The following is an 18157-nucleotide window of genomic DNA, read 5'->3' on the forward strand; positions in this document are numbered from 1 at the left end:
ATGGTGCAGCATCTGCTTCTGGTAAGGGTCTCAGGCTGCTTCCACTAATGGCAGAAGGTCAAGGGGGGCCAGTGTATGCAGTCATCACATGGCAAAAGAGAAAGCAAGAGGGTGAGGGAGGAGGTGCCAGGCTCTTTTGAACAACCAGCTCTCACAGGAACCAACAGGGTGATAACTCATTCACCCCTCAATCCCGAGAGGACATTAATTTATTCATGAGGGATCTTCCCCCATGACCCAAACACCCCCCATTAGGGCCCCATCTCCAACTCTGAGATCAAACTTCAACATGAGATTTGGACAGGACAAATATCCAAACTATAGCAACATACCACTTTTGCACCATCATAAAGCTAAGACATTGTTAGCTGACAATTAAGTTGGGGACCATCTGTATAATAGTTCATTGGAAGAAGTCTGTTAAAAATCACGTTCATACTAATACACAAAATATATAATTATCATACATCTAGTATCATGTCACACTCAAAAGATAAATGGTTATAGATTTTACAAAAGGAGGCTGCAGTCAAGAATGTTTAATTTACTGTTGATAGTAGGTGAGAAAGAGCTATTTATACGCCTTTTTTCCACCAACTTGATGCTTGTTTAGAAGATATAGTTACCTATTTGTATTCAGCTGTAAACGCAGGATGGAACAAATACAGAGAAGTTTTAGTAAGCCAGACACTTTCGGAAAAGACAGTATACTAGAAATGGGAAAAATGTATCCATACTAACGGCTACTCATAACTCCTATGAATCAGGTAAAAGGAGGTCCAAATAAAAATCAGTGCTAGGGAGTGAAGGTCAGACTCACAAACCAAAGAAATGAAATATTCAGTACATTTCACAATAATAAAAGACCCCAATGTCCTAATGAAAAAGAATAAAAACATATACTCTATCCTCTTCTCCTAGGAGATGAAATATATTGTTTTAAAAATGAGTTACTCCAATAAGATATTAATAAGCAATACATATATAATAAACATAACTGACCAGTTAGATATATAATAGACAACAGATTAAATACCGCTGACTAAGCACAATTTAAGGAGATTATATAATTAAATGAATCCAAAAAAAACCATTATTTAATTGACCTATTACTTTCTAATACATCTTTGTTACTAAAAATTTAAACAACTTAGTAACCATGACTCTGGGTCATCTGATATCATAATGTGGTTCAAGGTCCAGCAATCTTCTGTTTCTTTGATTGCATTTCCTTGTTTCAGGACAGGTAAAAATGTTAATAGCATAATAAAGACCAAACTGTCCAACTACCAAAACCCTGAAGCAGCAACAATGTCAAAGAATTACAATAAAAGGAATAAGAATTTTTTTGAAAAGCAGCTAAAATTGAGAAAATTCTTTTTGTAAGTGAATTCAGTATGTTCACTGGGCTTGTAAGCAAGGAAATATTCTATGGATGCCTTCTCTGCTTTTAAAAGTAGTAGGTGATTTTAAATTTTACATACTTGGTTTGTAACTTTAGCAAATATTTTAAAGTGTTTTATTATGTTTGCAAAGGGACTCTGACTTCCAACTTAGAAATCCCAAGATTGCATGATGATAGAGTTTCACTGGAAGGCCTCCAGGGATCTTTCTTTTATGGCAATTCTTTTTTTTTTTTTTTAGACGGAGTCTTGCTCTGTCACCCAGGCTGGAGTGCAGTGGTGCAATCTCTGCTCACTGCAAGCTCTGCCTTCCGTGTTCACGCCATTCTCCTGCCTCAGCCTCCCGAGTAGCTGGGACCACAGGTGCCCACCACCACACCCAGCTAATGTTTTTGTATTTTTAGTAGAGACGGGGTTTCACCATGTTAGTCGGGATGGTCTTGATCTCCTGACCTCGTGATCTGCCTGCCTCGGCCTCCCAAAGTGCTGGGATTACAGGCGTGAGCCACCGCGCCCGGCCTTTATGACAATTCTTAATGAGACTACCAGAATGTGCAATGACCCATAAAGAAGTTGTGCTGGGTTAATACCCAGGGAATCTGTTGAGTTCAAAAAAGAAAGTCAAAGAGAATCAATACGAAAAAGATGAAACTGGAAATAAAAAATAGGAACATAAGACTAGAAAGCCAAGTTTTATACAGCCTTGTTTTATAAGATTTACAAGATCACTGCATTAACAAAACCTGAAAAATGTTTAGAAAATTATAATTTTACTTATGATTATAGATGCAATTAAATGTTAAGAAATAGAATTAAGTAGTCTATCAAAAGAATAATAATCTGATAAGGGTATATTCACAAAAAGAAAGCTATCAATATAAATTATCATTATATAGATTTTAAATGCACTAGAATAAAATCACAAAGGATTATTACTGATCTTTAAAAAAGTTAATCTCTCTAATTCATGATGCCACAATGGTATCATGTTTTATAGCTTGATTTAAAGGCTTCATGTTTTTCAAAGTTTATCAACAGCTCATGTACCAGCCATGGTATAGGTGCTGGTGATAAATGCTAAACAAAAACAAGGTTCCAGATGAAACAATCTTAGCTCCCTGAATAAACTAGAGGGTGCTAATTTTGTACTGAGTATACTGTCAGCCTTATGACACAAGTTGACTTACGTTGACACCTTAATGGCATTCATTTTTAAATAGTCTATTTCAATTTTCATTTTGTATTCAATCCAGAGCTAAAATACATGACTATAAATTTTCAGGGGTCACAAAGTCTCTCCGTAGATTACTTAACCCACTACAAACTAGAGATTTACAATGGACTTATGGCAGTTACCAGCTTACCCAAATGATCAAACTTAGTTTCACTAATGCAAGGACCTGTACTTAAATGTTTTCTGACAGTAAAACATGACATACAAATAGCCTGCAAAGTATCCTTCCCCAAAATGTTTAATCTGACCTAACAGTGCCTCTGGACTCAAATTCCCTTGTACAGAATATGCAACAAAGAGAACACGGCTAAATGACATTATAAAGAAAGAAGTCTAAATACATAGACAACTTTCCTGGGCTAGTCAAAATTCAATCTCATTTTTTAAGAATGAGGAGATGGATCAGGCCTTTTCAAAACTATCAAGCAGATAGTCAGGGTCTGTGAAGTGTGCCAAAGAAATAATCCCCTGCACCACAGGCCATACATTTCAATCCCTGTATCTTTAACCTAGTTGTTAAGTTTGTCTCCTCCAGAATCGAAGCTGTAAAGCTACAAATTGTTCTTCAAATGGAGCCCCAGATGCAGTCCATGACTAAAATCCACTGCGGACCCCTGGACTGGCCTGCTAGCCCATGCTCCGACATCAGTGACATCGAAGGCACCCCTCCCGAGGAAATCTCAACTGCACAACCTCTACTATGCCCCAATTCAGCAGGAAGCAGTTGGAGCAGTCATCGGTCAACCTCCCCAATAGCACTTGGGTTTTCCTGTTGAGGGGGTTACTGAGAGACAGGACTAGCTGGATTTCCTAGGCCAACTAAGAATCACTAAGCCTAGCTGGGAAGGTGACCGCATTCACCTTTAACATGGGGCTTGCAACTTAGCTCACACCTGACCAATCAGGTAGGAAAGAGAGTTCACTAAAATGCTAATTAGGCAAAAACAGGAGGTAAAGAAATAGCCAATCATCTATTGCCTGAGAGCACAGCGGGAGGGACAATGATTGGGATATAAACCCAGGCATTCAAGCCGGTAATGGCTACCCTCTTTGGGTCCCCCGCCCCGGCCTTTGTATGGGAGTTCTGTTTCCACTCTATTAAATCTTGCAACTGCGGAAAAAAAAAAAAAAAAAAGAATGAGGAGAAATGTCCTAGGTCAGTGGCTCTCTAACTCTGGTTAGTATCACAATCACCTGGAGAAATAAAAAACATAAAGGCCCAGACTTATAAGCTAAGGCTTAAGCCTCTGGAGCTTTTGAGAGCCTACATTCATAGGATTTCCAGGCTACAATATACTAAAGAGAGTTAACCAAATGCAATGCAGATTCTGCAATGGATTCTCCTTTGAATATGAATAGCTGTAAAAGATGGTTTGGAAGCCAATGAAGAAATCTGAAAATGGAATATTACAGAATTATGAATAGTTTCCTTAAGGGTAATTATGGTACAACGGCTATATGATTTTGTCTTTGTGTTTGGGTGATACATATGTTGATTAAATAAAGGGTAAAGTGTCATGATGTCTAAAACTTATTCTCAATGGTACAACAAATATACAAAATATAAACGTGCAAATTTGTTAATAATTTTGAATCTAGGTGGGGGTATATGGTTGTATATTTGACAATTCCTTCCAAACCCACAAGTATCAACTAGGTTTACCATCTTTTATGGGCAGGATTTGTGGTATCCCAAAGCAATTACAATAGTAACATCAAAAATCACTGGTTATTGATCACCATAATAGATACATAACAATGAAAAAGTTTGAAATATTCTGAGAATTACCAAAATGTGACATAAAGACATGAAATGCACACATGATGTTTGGAAAATGGACCTGATCATCTTGCTCACCACAGGGTTGCCACAAACCTTCAATTTGTATAAAACACAATAACTGCAATGCACAATTCAGAGAGGTATGCCTGTGTCTGGTAAAGTATTTCATAGGGAGTATATTGTGAACATCACAACTACCCTATATTCCTCATTCAAAGACTTTCTCACAAGAAATATCTTCTCCAAACACTAAGGTATTTAGTGTGGCTATAAAACGCCTCACATTCCTTACACCCAAAGATTTCTCGGAAGTATGAATACTCTGATGTTGAGCAAATCCCAGGCCATGATGAAAGTTCTTCACACATTCTTTCATGTTCACAAGATTTCTCATCAGTATGAGCTCTCCGGTGTTGAGTAAATTTTTCATACACAGTTAAGGCTTGTCCACACTCCTTATAGTCATAAAATTTCTAACTATTATGAATTTTCTGATGTTAAGAAAGCTGATAATCCACAGCTGATAATCCAGTAAATGCTTTCCCACATTCCTTACGTTCTAGGGTTTCTCACCAGTATGAATTTTAACGTGTTGAATAATGTTTGAGCTACAACTAAAGGTCTTCCCACATTCTGTACATTCACTGGGCTTCATACCAGTATGAATTCTTTGATGTGCAGTCAGGACCAAACTAAATCTAAGTTTTCCCACACTCCTTACATTCATAGAGTTTCTCACCCGTATGAATACTCTGATGTTGAATAAGGTTTGAGCCACTATTGAAGGCCTTCCCACATTCCTCAAATTCAAATGGCTTCTCGCCAGTATAAATGATCTGAAGTCCAGCAAGCTGTGTTAGAAAACTAAAGGCCTTTCCATATTCTTTACATTCAAAGGGCTTTTCTTTACCATTGTGAATTTGGTAATGTTCAGTAAGTTGGTAATGATATCGAAAGGTCTTCCTCCACTCCTTACATACAAAGAGTTTCTCACTGGAATGAATTTTCTGATGCTGAGTAAGGTTTCAACCACGATTGAAGCCTTTCCCACACTCCTTACATTCACATGGTTTTACACCAGCATGAATACTCTGATGTTGAACATGGTTTGAGACACGATTAAAGGATTTTCCACATTCCTTACATTCAAGATGGCTTCTCACCTGTGTGAACATTCTTATGGCGATTAAGCTGGGTGGGAAGACTAAAAACCTTTCCACACGCCTTACATTCAAAGGGTTTCTCACCAGTATGCAATTTCTGGTGTCGAATAAGTTGCATATGAAGTCGAAAGGCTTTCCCACATTCCTTACATTCAAAGGGTTTCTTTCCAGTATGAATACTTCGATGTTGATTAAGATTTGAACCACGACGGAAGAATTTCCCACATTCCTTACATTCAAAGGGTTTCTCACCTGTGTGAGTTTTCTGATGTTGAGAAAGTTGTAGGTAAAGTCTAAAAGCCTTCCCACATTCCTTACATTCATAGGGCTTCTCACCAGTGTGAATACTCTGATGTTGAACAAGGCTCGAGCCACGATTGAAGGCCTTCCCACAGTCTTTACATTCAAATGGCTTGTCACCAGTATGAATTCGAGAATGTTCAATAAGTTGGCAATGATATCTAAAGGCCATCTCACATTCCCTACATACAAAAGGTTTCTCATTGGAATGAATTTTCTGATGCTGAATAAGGTGTGCACCACGATTAAAGCCTTTCCCACACTCCTTACATTCATATGGTTTTACACCAGCATGAATACTCTGATGTTGAGCAAGGTTTGAGCTACGATTAAAGGACTTCCCACATTCCTTACATTCAAATGGTTTTTCACCTGTGTGAATGTTCTTATGGCGATTAAGCTGGTTGAGAAGACTAAAGGCCTTCCCACATTCTCTGCATTCAAAGGGTTTCTCACCAGTATGAATCTTCTGATGTCGAACAAGCTTTGTGAGAAGAGTAAACGCCTTTCCACATTCTTTACATTCAAAGGGTTTCTCACCAGTATGAATCTGGCAATGTTCAATAAGTTGGTAATGATATCGAAAGGCCATCCCACATTCCTTGCATACAAAGGGTTTCTCATTGGAATGAATTTTCTGATGCTGAATAAGGTGTGCACCACGATTGAAGCCTTTCCCACACTCCTTACATTCATATGGTTTTACACCAGCATGAATACTCTGATGTTGAACAAGGTTTGAACTACGATTAAAGGACTTCCCACATTCCTTACATTCAAACAGTTTCTCACCTGTGTGAATGTTCTTATGGCGATTAAGCAGGGTAAGAAGACTAAAGGCCTTTCCACATTTGTTACATTCAAAAGGTTTCTCACCAGTATGAAATTTCTGATGTCGAGTAAATTGTATATGAAGTCGAAAGGCTTTCCCACACTCCTTACATTCAAAGGGTTTCTCTCCAGTATGAATACTCTGATGCTGAAGAAGATTTGCACTACGACTAAAGTATTTCCCACATTCCTTACATTCATACGGTTTATGTGTATTGCAAATAAGAGAAGCATGAGGAGTATAAGTAGGCAGTTTTTCACAGCTGATCATCTTTTGATTGATACGTCTTTCTTGATATCCCTGTAGTCCCTCAAATCTTCCATATTCTGAGTAGTTTCTAAAATAAAAGGCCTCGAGGCCAAGAGTTGTACTTATATGCTTTATAACCTGTTTGGGTAAATTTACTTCAGATATGTCATTTTCTGGAGATACTTTCTCAGGTCCATATTTTGACTCCAAATCTGAAAGAAATGAAGAAAGCAAACCTATTTTATTTTCCTATAACATACATGCAAAGTCCTTTCATCAACTGAAACCATCAATTCAAACCAATAAAACCTTTATTGGTTTTATTAGCCAAAACCAACAAAGTTGGTAAATAGAACCTTTCTCGTATCACTTCTGTTTCCAGTGGAAGCAAATGCACATCTGAGCCAGCCTGGTTATGTACATGTAAAAATAGGAAAATGAACCACCAAAGGTTGAACCTAACTTGGTTGACTATCTATTGAAACATATTGATATGTTCTACAGGACTTAAGACCATGAGACCCATAGCTTCATAGTCAGTAATTAGAATGTCCAGGATACAATCCAAATATACTGGCATATACAAGAAAATTTCAACTCACATTGGAAAAGAAAATCAACAGCAGCATACTGCCAGGGGCCTGGGGATCACTCCACCCCTACTCACCATAAGAACCAACACGTACAACTGGGGGGCCTAAGGTCAGGTCCATCAGACCCAGCTCTGTGCCCAAGTCCCCAAGCACACCATCTGGGAACCTGGGGATCACCCTGATCCATCTACCACCTTTGCTACCTAAGCACTCATCACAGAGGCCTGAGGTCAGACCCATATAACCTGCTGCTACCTCCACAACTGGCACCTACCTATACTCACAACCGGATGTTCTGTGGACTGGCCCACCCAGCCCATCACAGTCACCTCCAACACCAAGCACTTACTGCTTTGGAGCCAGAAGTTTGTCCTGTTCACTACTACTACCATCACCCATGCCACGCTTGCTGCCCAAGAATCCAAGAACCCATCCACCCACCCAGCATACCATTATCATCCAAACCACAAGGAGGCCAAAGAATCAATGTGCTTAGACACACTAATACTAGTACCAGCATAGACTACCCTGGGGCCCCAAAACAGGCATGTCTGTACTGCTACTGCCACCACCAGAGCCCAAGGACTTGCCTACCTAGTGTCCTAGTGCTAGGCCATTCTTGCATTAAAGGAATACCTGAGACTGGGTAATTTATGAAAAAATTAGTATTAACTGGCTCATGGTTCTGCAGGTTGTACAAGCATGGCGCTGGCATCTGCTCAGCTTCTGGGGAGGCCTTAGGGGGCTTTTACTCATCAAAGAAGGCAGCACAGGACAAAGAATGTCACACAGCAAGAGAAGGAGCAAGAGAGAGAACAAGGAGAAGTGCCATATATTTTTAATAACCAGGTACTGCAAGAACTCACTATTGTGAGGACAGCACCAAGGGAGTGGTGCTAAGCCATTCATGAGAAATCAACTCCCATGATCCAATTACCTCCTACCAGGCCCCATCTCCAACACTGGGGATTACATTTCAACTTGAGATTTAGAGGGGAAAATACCTAAACTATATCACTCCTCATCCCCAATAAAACTTCACCATACCCTCCACTAACCATCACAACCAAAGCCAATGAAGAAATCACAGACACCAATGACACTGTTTACAGTAAAAAAAAAAAAAAAAAAATCGGCCGGGCGCGGTGGCTCAAGCCTGTAATCCCAGCACTTTGGGAGGCCGAGGCGGGCGGATCACAAGGTCAGGAGATCGAGACCATCCTGGCTAACACGGTGAAACCCCGTCTCTACTAAAAGTACAAAAAACTAGCCGGGCGAGGTGGCGGGCGCCTATAGTCCCAGCTACTCCAGAGGCTGAGGCAGGAGAATGGCATGAACCCAGGAGGCGGAGCTTGCAGTGAGCTGAGATCCGGCCACTGCACTCCAGCTTGGGCGACAGGGCGAGACTCCGTCTCAAAAAAAAAAAAAAAAAAATCATAACACTATATAACAACACTACTGCACACACCCAGAATCAAAGTGAAAATGCTCTATCCAACCCTATTAACCATAGATACATCTTTAGGAAAAAAGCCTCCCCTACAAAAGCAAATTCAAAAAAATGAGAATAAACACAGGAAGTAACAAAAAAAAAAAAAAAAAAAAAAAAAGGAAAAAAGAAATCTCCACAGGAACATAATAATTGTCCAGAAACATTCCAATGGGGGGAAAATGTTATATCCTAGCAAAATAATTAAAAATAATTATATTAAAGAAGCTAAGCGAGATACAAGAGAATTTGGAAGAACAATACAAAGAAATCAGAAAAAAAAAACAAAAAAACCTCAGGATAAGAAGAAGAAATTTACCAATTTCATTATAAAAAAGAACCAAACAGAAATTCTGAAACTGAATAATTCATTGAATAAAATATAAAATACATTAAAAATCTTCAACAACAGACTAGATCAAGTAGAAGAATCTCAGAACATAAAGCCAATTCTTTTGAAATAACCCAGTCAGACAAAAGCAGAAAAAGAAAAAGAGAAGAAGAAATAAAGACCCTGTATGGGACATCATAAAACAACCAAATATTTGAAATTTTGAGGTCCCAGAGATGAAGAGAAAAAATAAAGGAAAGAAAATCTATTTAATGAAATAATAGCTGGAAACTTTCCAACTCTAGCAAGAGGTGTAGACATCCAGATACAGGAAGCTCAGAGATACCCAAATAGATAACAACACAAAAAGGTCTTCTCCATGGCACATTATGGTCAAAATACAAAAGTCAAAGACAAAGAGAGAGGCTGGGCGCGGTGGCTCAAGCCTGTAATCCCAGCACTTTGGGAGGCCGAGATGGGCAGATCACAAGGTCAGGAGATCGAGACCATCCTGGCTAACACTGTGAAACCCCGTCTCTACTAAAATACAAAAAACTAGCCGGGCGAGGTGGTGGGCGCCTGTAGTCTCAGCTACTCCAGAGGCTGAGGCAGGAGAATGGCGTAAACCCGGGAGGCGGAGCTTGCAGTGAGCTGAGATCCGGCCACTGCACTCCAGCCTGGGCGACAGAGCGAGACTCCGTCTCAAAGAAAAAAAAAAAGACAAAGAGAGAATACTAAAAACAGCAAGAGAAAAGCATCTAGTTACTTACAAGGGAACTCTCATCAGCCAAAGAGCAGATTTCTCAACAGAAAGAAATGAGAGAGAATGAAATGATACATTCAAATGTTGAAAGAAAAAACTTGCCAATCAAGGATACTATCCTCAGCAAATTATCCAACATAAATGAAGAAGAAATAATATTTCCCAGACAAAAGCTGAGGGTAGACCAGCTCTACAAGATATGCTTAAGAGTCCTACACTTATAAGTGAAAGAATATCTACCATTGTGAAAACATACAAAATTATAAAACCCACTGACACAGCAAACACACAAATAAGGAGAAAGAACTCAAATGTTATCCCTATAGAAAACAACCAAACCACAATGATAAAAAATAAAAGAGAAACAAAGGAACAAAGGATATACCAATCAACTAGAAATCAATTAATAAAATGACAAGAATAAGCCCTCACATATCAGTAATCACATTGAATGTAATTGATTAAACTTTTCATCTAAAAGATATAGACTGACTGAATGGATTTTTAAAAAGTGACCCAATTATATGCTGCCAACAAGAGACTCATCTCACTGGTAAAGAAACGTATGGATTGAAAGTAAAGGAATAGTAAAAGATATTCTATGCAAATGGAAACCAAAAGTGAGCAGGAATAGCTATATTTATATCAGACAAAAAAGATTTTAAGTCAAAAGCAGCAAAAAGAGACAAAAAAGGTCATGGTATAATGACAAAGGGATCAATTCAGCAAGAGGATATAATAATTCTAAACATACTATAATCCCAACACCAGAACACCCAGATATATAAGGTGAATATTATTAGATCAAAAGGGAGAGAGATATATTCCAGGGCAATAATCACTGGGGACTTCAACACCCCACTCTGAATTAGACAGATCATCTAGATAGAAAATTAACAAAGAAACATTGAATTTAAACTTCACATTAGACAAAACAGGCCTACCAGATATTTACTGAACATTTCATCAAATAGCTACAGAATACACATACTCTCATTAGCACACAGAACATTCTCTAGGATAGACCATACGTTAGGATGCAATTCTTAACAAATTCTTCAAAACCAAAATTATATCAAGTATTTTCTCAGACATGGAATAGAATGAGAAATCAGTAATAAGAGGAACTTTGGAAACTGTACAACACATGGAAATTAAACAACCTGCTTATACATATCCACTGGGTCAAGAAAGAAATTAAGGAGGAAATCAAAAAATTTCTTGAAACAAATGAAAATCAGAATTCAACACAGCAAAACCTATGGGATACAGCAAAAGCACTGCTAAGAGCGAAGTTGATGGCAATAAACACCAACATTGAAAAAGTAGAAAGATTTCAAATAAACAATCCAATGAAATCAGGGCAGAACTAAATAAAATACAGACTAAATAATACAAAAGATCAATGAAATGAAAAGTTGTTTTTTAAAAAACATAAATATAATTAACAAACCACTAGCTTGACTAACCAAGAAGAAAAGAGAATAAGCAAAATCAGAAATAAAAAAGGAGATATTACCACTGACACCACAGAAACAGAAAAGATCATCGAAACAGAAAAGCTGAACAGGCCAATAATGAGTAATGAGACTGAATCAGTAATAAAATGTCGCCCAAAAAAGAAAACTCCAGGACTGATGACTTCACTGCTGAATTTTATCTACCAAACAAAGAACTAATACCAATTCTCCTCAAACTATTCCAAAAAATTTCAGAGGAGGAAATTCTCTTTAACTCATTCTATGAAGCTGGCATACCATGAAACAAAAACCAGACAAGACAGAAACAAAAAAAGAAAATAGTTCTAACCTAAAGGTACATGAATGCCTACATTTATTGTAGCACTATTCATAATAGCAAAGACATAGAATCAACTTAAATGTCCATAATTGGTTAACCACCTGGCTAAAGAAAATGTGGTACATATACCCCAAGGAATACTACATAACCATAAAAAAGAACAAGATTATGTACAGCAATATGGATGGCACTGGATGCCATTATCCTAAGCAAATTAATGAAGGAACAGAAAACCAAAGACTACATATTCTCACTTATAAGTGGGAGCTAAACATTGAGTACACATGGACACAAAGAACAGAACAACAGACATCAGGGCCTACTTGAGAGTAGAGGGTGGGAGGACGAAGACCCAAAAACTACCTATTGGGTACTATGCTTATTATCTGGGTGGTGAAACTATCTGTACACCAAACCCACCACAACATGCAATTTACCCATATAACAAACCCACCCATGTACCCCTTAGACCTAAAATAAAAGTTGGAAAATAATAATTAAAAATAAATAAAGAAATGGTGCTGCAGCAACTGGATATCCATATGCGATAGAATGAAACCAGACCCCTATTTCTCACCATATACAAAAATCAACTGGAAATGGATTAAAGACTTAAATGTAAGACTCAAAACTACAAAACAACCAAAAGAAAACATAAAGGAAGTGCTTCAGGACATTGACCTAGGCAAAAATTTTCTGGTTAACACTGCAAAAGCACAGGCAGCAAAAACAAAAATAGATCAATGGAACTGTATTAAACTAAAACGCTTCTGCAGAACAAAGGAAACTATCAACAGAGGGAATAGACAAAATTAAATGAGAGAAATTATTTGCAACTATTTCTCTGACAAGACTCAAATAACAGCAAAAAAAAAATCCTATTAAAAAGTTGGCAAATGGGCTGGGCACGATGGCTCACGCCTGTAATCCCAGGAATTTGGGAGGCTGAGGTGGGCAGATCACCTGAGGTCAGGAGTTCAGGAACAACCTGGCCAACACGGTGAAACCTCATCTCTACTAAAAATACAAAAATTAGCCAGGTGCGGTGGTGGGCACCTGTCATCCCAGCTACTTGGGAAGCTGAGGCATGAGAATTGCTTGAACCCAAGAGGCAGAGGTTGCAGTGAGTCAAGATCACATCACTGCACTCCACATTGCAGGACAGAGCAAGATTCCATTTAAAAAAAAAAAAAAGTTTACACTGGGAAAAACAGAGGGAACTTACTCCACTAAAAGGGGAAGGAAATAAGAGAACAGAAATTAGGTGATTAGTAAATGATGAAGTTCCTTGGCGACGGCTTCTGCTCTAATCTTTACTTCCTTCCCAGGTCTTGGGCATTTTTATCCAACACAACTTAGGTCGTCGAAGAAAGTTTTTCAAACCACATCTCAGGGGTGTGACTCCTCTCTGAGCACATGGCTGTCCGGGACAATGATGGCTTCCCCCTGCGTGCTTTACCCTCACTTACCTGGATACCATCTGCTTGTTTCTTTCCTTACAACCATCCAGGGCTCTTTCTCTTGCTCAAGTAACGTAATCACATCTGGTTTAGAAATGGAACTTCCTGCATAAAAGAAATGACACATGTAGAATTTTTTTAATACAAAATTTTTTTTCCAAATCTTTGTGACCTGCTTAAACTTATAATAAATTACAAGTCAAAACAATATTGAGAAGAGACTTCAGATAAGAGTGAGAGGTCGAGTAAGAGAACTCTTTTCTAACTATGTTAGAAAAGGACTTTCTTTCATTTAAACTCAGAATCTTATCCCTCAGAAAGAGGTATAACTGAATGGTTGAGAGCAGGAAACTTCAAGCCAGACTGCCGCGTTCAAATCCTGTCTCTGCTACTCACTACTAGTATGACCTCAGGTAAGTCATTTAAACTCTGTCCTTCAGTTTTCCCAGCTCTTAAATGGGGATGATATAATACCTATTTTATAGGATTGATACTAAGACTAAATAAGTTAATGTAAGTAAAATACTTCTAACATTACCTGATACACAGTAGCACAGTCAAGATTATGTTTATTATTGTCATTTATTTTGCATCCTTAGACATGTACAGCTCACTCAGCACATTTACTCAATGAAAATACATAGGCCAATGGCGGGGCGCCGGTGCTCAAGACCATGCAATAAATCCAAGCAGCTTTTGAGAGAGGCCTGCAGAACGGGCACGGATCACGAAGGTCAGCGAGATCGAGACATCCTGGCATAACACGGTGAAACCGATTCATACTAAAACTACAAAAAGACTAGCCGGGCGACGTGGCGGAAAAACTACAAAAAACTAGCCGGGCGACGTGGCGGCGCCTGTAGTCCCAGCTACTCGGGAGGCTGCGGCAGGAGAATGGCGTGAACCCAGGAGGCAGAGCTTGCAGTGAGCTGAGATCCGGCCACAGCACTCCAGCCTGGGTGACAGAGCGAGACTCCGTCTCAAAAAAAAAAAAAAAAAAGAAAATACATAAACTCCATGGCCTGAAACTTTCAGCTACAAAACAAGTAACGCAATGTTTATTGAAGGAAATGAAATGCATTCACTTTAGTGTTAAATGAATTTCTGTCAACCCAATCAGTATATGTAAATAACAGACATTTTTGTTTGTCTGTTTTTGTTTTTCAGACAAGGTCTCAGTCTATTGCCCAGGCTGGAGTGCAGTGATGGGTACAGCTCACTGCAGCCTCAACCTCCCAGTGATCATAGAGGTTTCTTTGATAGAAAAATTCAAGACACTCTTCTCCTTACAGGTGGGCCAGAAAAACAAAAACAAACCAACAAACAGAAAATCTACAGTAATTCTGACATCAAACATAATATGAAACCTGGTTCTTAGACAATATCTTTCAATGAATGTACAAGATTTCAAATTCAGCCCCATGGTCATGGACAGAGAGAGGCAATTACAAAGAGGACCAGCGTAATGGAGGCCACTGTGGAGTAGGCAAGATGCAGGGGCTCCAGGGAGGTGCCTGTTTTCATTCCTTTCAATCCATTCCTTTGGGAACAAGAAGAAGGAATTCAGCCACCTCTTAAAAGATAGCCCTGAAATTCATGGTGAAGAAAGCTGATATTCCAGAGAACACACACAAAAATAACTGGGACCAATGACCTTACCCAGTGAGATCAGGTGGCTGTAGTTCTCCAACATCACATCCCTGTACAAGGTCCTCTGATCAGGCTGCAGGCACTCCCACTCCTCCTGAGAGAAGTCGATGGCCACATCCCTGAATGTCACTGATCCCTGAAACCACAAACACATGTATTATGGTGAAATTGAAGAAAATTGTTTCAAGACGAAAGGAGAGGAAGTGAAGGAGTGTACTGTAAGAAAAAAGCAATATGGAAATTCACAGAGTGCCTGCACCTTCCTCAAGAATCCTGCTGCTGGCTGAGCATGGTGGCTCATCCCTATAATCCCAGCTACTCAGGAGGTCGAGTTGGGAGGATTGCTTGAGCCCAGGAGTTTGAGACTAGCCTGGGCAACATAATGATATCCTGTCTCTGCAAAAATTAAACAAGTAACTGTGTGTGGTATCACATACCTGTAGTCCCGGCTACTTGGGAGGCTGAGGTAGGAGTATAGCTCGAGCCCAGGAGTTCAAGGCTACAGTGAACTGTGATCACGCCACTGCACTCCAGCCTGGGCCACAGAGCAAGACCCTGTCTCAGAAAAAAAAAAAAAAAAGGGTGGGGGTTGCATACAATTGAAGAATGTTCTTAATCCTCAAGCTCATTATGGTATGAGATGATAGCAACAGTATTTTTTCTTGTCATGACAAATGATTTTTATAAGCTGCATGAAAGTCAATATAACTGACATATTAGATTTATTCATTTTTTTCTATTTATACATTGAGGATGGCCAGGGCCTCTAAGGATTTTCCCAATTCTGATAATTTTTTTTTTTTTTTCCTAAGATAAAGTCTCACTCTGTTACCCAGGCTGGAGTGCAGTGGCACGATCGCAGCTCACTGCAACCTCCACCTCCCGGGTTCAAGCAATTCTCCTGCCTCAGCCTCCTGTGCAGCTGGGATTACAGGTGCGTACCACCACAATAGGCTAATTTTGTTGTTGTTGTTGTTGTTGTTGTTGTTGTTGTTGTTGTTAGAAAAGACGGGGTTTCACCATGTTGGCCAGGCTGGTCTCAAACTCCTGACCTCAAGTGATCCACCACCCGCCTTGGCCTCCCAAAGTGCTGGGACTGCGTGAGCCACCACGTCCGGCCAGAGAATCTATAATCACCTATCATTCATGCCCTGAATTATCTTCTCCCTGTTACTGCCCACTATCCTCACTGATCACTTTCCTAAAAGCCTCATAATGCAAAACATCTTGTCACACTTGCAGACTGAGGCCACTCACTATGGAATTCTACCTTAGCTACCTGGAAAGCTCTAGTCTGTGAAGTTTCAAAGTGTTCCCAAGTGTGGTCAATCATCTGTAACTTATCAAACCCATAAGACCCTGTTTCCCTGTGGGGACTGATTCCTCCACTGTTCCAATATTCTTCCTGACCAAGGTCTGAGCACAGAGCACAGACTGAATAACCTGTTCAAAGAAAACATCAAAGCCAGTAGGAAACAGAGGTACAAATAGGAAGAACACTGACTCTTTTTTTTTTTTGTCACCAACCTTCACTATAATGGGACAAACTGGGATGTAAGATCATAGATCCTAGGTAAGAAGCTTCAGGTTAAATAATAACAGTCACCTAACCCGAAAGTCACCATATTTGAAGGAAAAAAGAGAAATACCAACTTACATGGACCATGTTTCTAGAATTACAAAATTGGTCAATCTTCCTCGTGCTTCTCCCCTGGAAAACAACAACAAAAAAAGGCCATAATTAAAGCTATGTCTCAGTGCTCTCAAAGCACTGAAGCAAATAACTATTTTATTCTCCATTCCTATTTCTCCAACTACTCCTGCTAACATGCACACTTCCACCACCTCCCATCACTCCCCTTGTCCCCACACACACTCTCTCCCAAATAAATTGGCAGTGAACAGGTGGAGTCGGGATGAAACCAAGCTCTGGCCTACATCCAAGGCAACCTGCGGCAGAAGCATGAATGCTGAGCACAGGCATTTCTGCCTTGAAGTTGTGGCTTCCAGCCAGTCCTCTATTCTTGGGATACCTATCTTGGCCTAGGACTGGACCTCTGATCCTGCCATAAGCAGATCCTCCTCCCCTAGTCCCACCTTTCAGAGCTGAGAAGGGATCGCATCATCCAATCCAGAACCTCTTTGTGAAATCAGGATTGGGTGCAGTGGGGCAAGGCATGAGAACTGGAAAGGATATATAGACAGAATTGCAAGGGCAGTGTTCAGCATTCTGAGTTCAGCAAAAGCCAGTTGGTTAATACAGTTTAGAACATCCGCGTAATAGAATAGGTGGTATTCTATGATTAACAGAAAAATCAGATTACAAAACAGGATAATATGATTACATTTGTAAAATATATGTATATAGAAATATTAATAAAAAGACTAACAGACATCAGTAGAAAAAAATTTAGAAAATTATATGTATGTTAAGAGTTCTCCTCTGTGTAGCTCCAATTTTCTTCTTTTTGCTTAAGAAGCAAAAAGGTGTGGCCGGGCGCAGTGGCTCACACCTGTAATCCCAGCACTTTGGGAGGCCAAGGCAGGCAGATCATGAGGTCAGGAGATCGAGACCATCCTGGCCAACATGGTGATACCCCGTCTCTACTAAAAATACAAAAATTAGCTGGGTTTGGTGGCACATGCCTGTAATCCCAGCTACTCGGGAGGCTGAGGCACGAGAATCACTTGAACCCAGGAGGCAGAGGTCGCAGTGAGCCAAAATCGCGCCATTGCACTCCAGCCTGGCAACAGAGTGAGACTTCATGTCAGAAAAAAAAAAAAAAAAATTGTAACTACATCCAGGCATTAACTTGGAATCTTTACAGTTATATTCACATATATATATCTATACACACACACGTGTGTGTATGCATCTCTATATATGGACATATGTAAATGTACATACACATTTCTTTCCTATGAGGAAACTTCTCCAAATGAGATGAAAGACACTTTTTATTTAGATACCTCCCTTTGAACTTGGGGGGAAAATGTCAGGATAATCTAATGAGCTATTGTTTTTACTTAACGAGTTTGTTTCCTTTATTTTCCAATTCTTGACCAACACTAAGATGTCTATGTTTTTTTTTTTTTTTTTTTTTTTT

The 18157-nt window shown here is 39.4% G+C and overlaps 1 protein-coding gene across 1 annotated transcript in view; it reads right to left on the reverse strand.

Moving 5' to 3' along the window:
* Nucleotides 1–4041: 4041 nt before the first annotated feature.
* Nucleotides 4042–18157, reverse strand: part of ZNF780A (zinc finger protein 780A) — a 19643-nt gene continuing 5527 nt past the window's right edge. Inside the window, 6 exon segments of the mRNA XM_017887475.1 lie at nucleotides 4042–5124; nucleotides 5127–5571; nucleotides 5573–7176; nucleotides 13410–13505; nucleotides 15060–15186; nucleotides 16708–16761. Of these exon segments, the coding sequence (XP_017742964.1) occupies nucleotides 4973–5124; nucleotides 5127–5571; nucleotides 5573–7176; nucleotides 13410–13505; nucleotides 15060–15186; nucleotides 16708–16716 (2433 nt within the window). The 5' untranslated portion in view covers nucleotides 16717–16761 and the 3' untranslated portion in view covers nucleotides 4042–4972.

The sequence above is a fragment of the Rhinopithecus bieti genome, unplaced genomic scaffold, assembly GCF_001698545.2.
Source record: "Rhinopithecus bieti isolate Rb0 unplaced genomic scaffold, ASM169854v2 scaffold_15776, whole genome shotgun sequence".
NCBI classification, from domain to species: domain Eukaryota; kingdom Metazoa; phylum Chordata; class Mammalia; order Primates; family Cercopithecidae; genus Rhinopithecus; species Rhinopithecus bieti.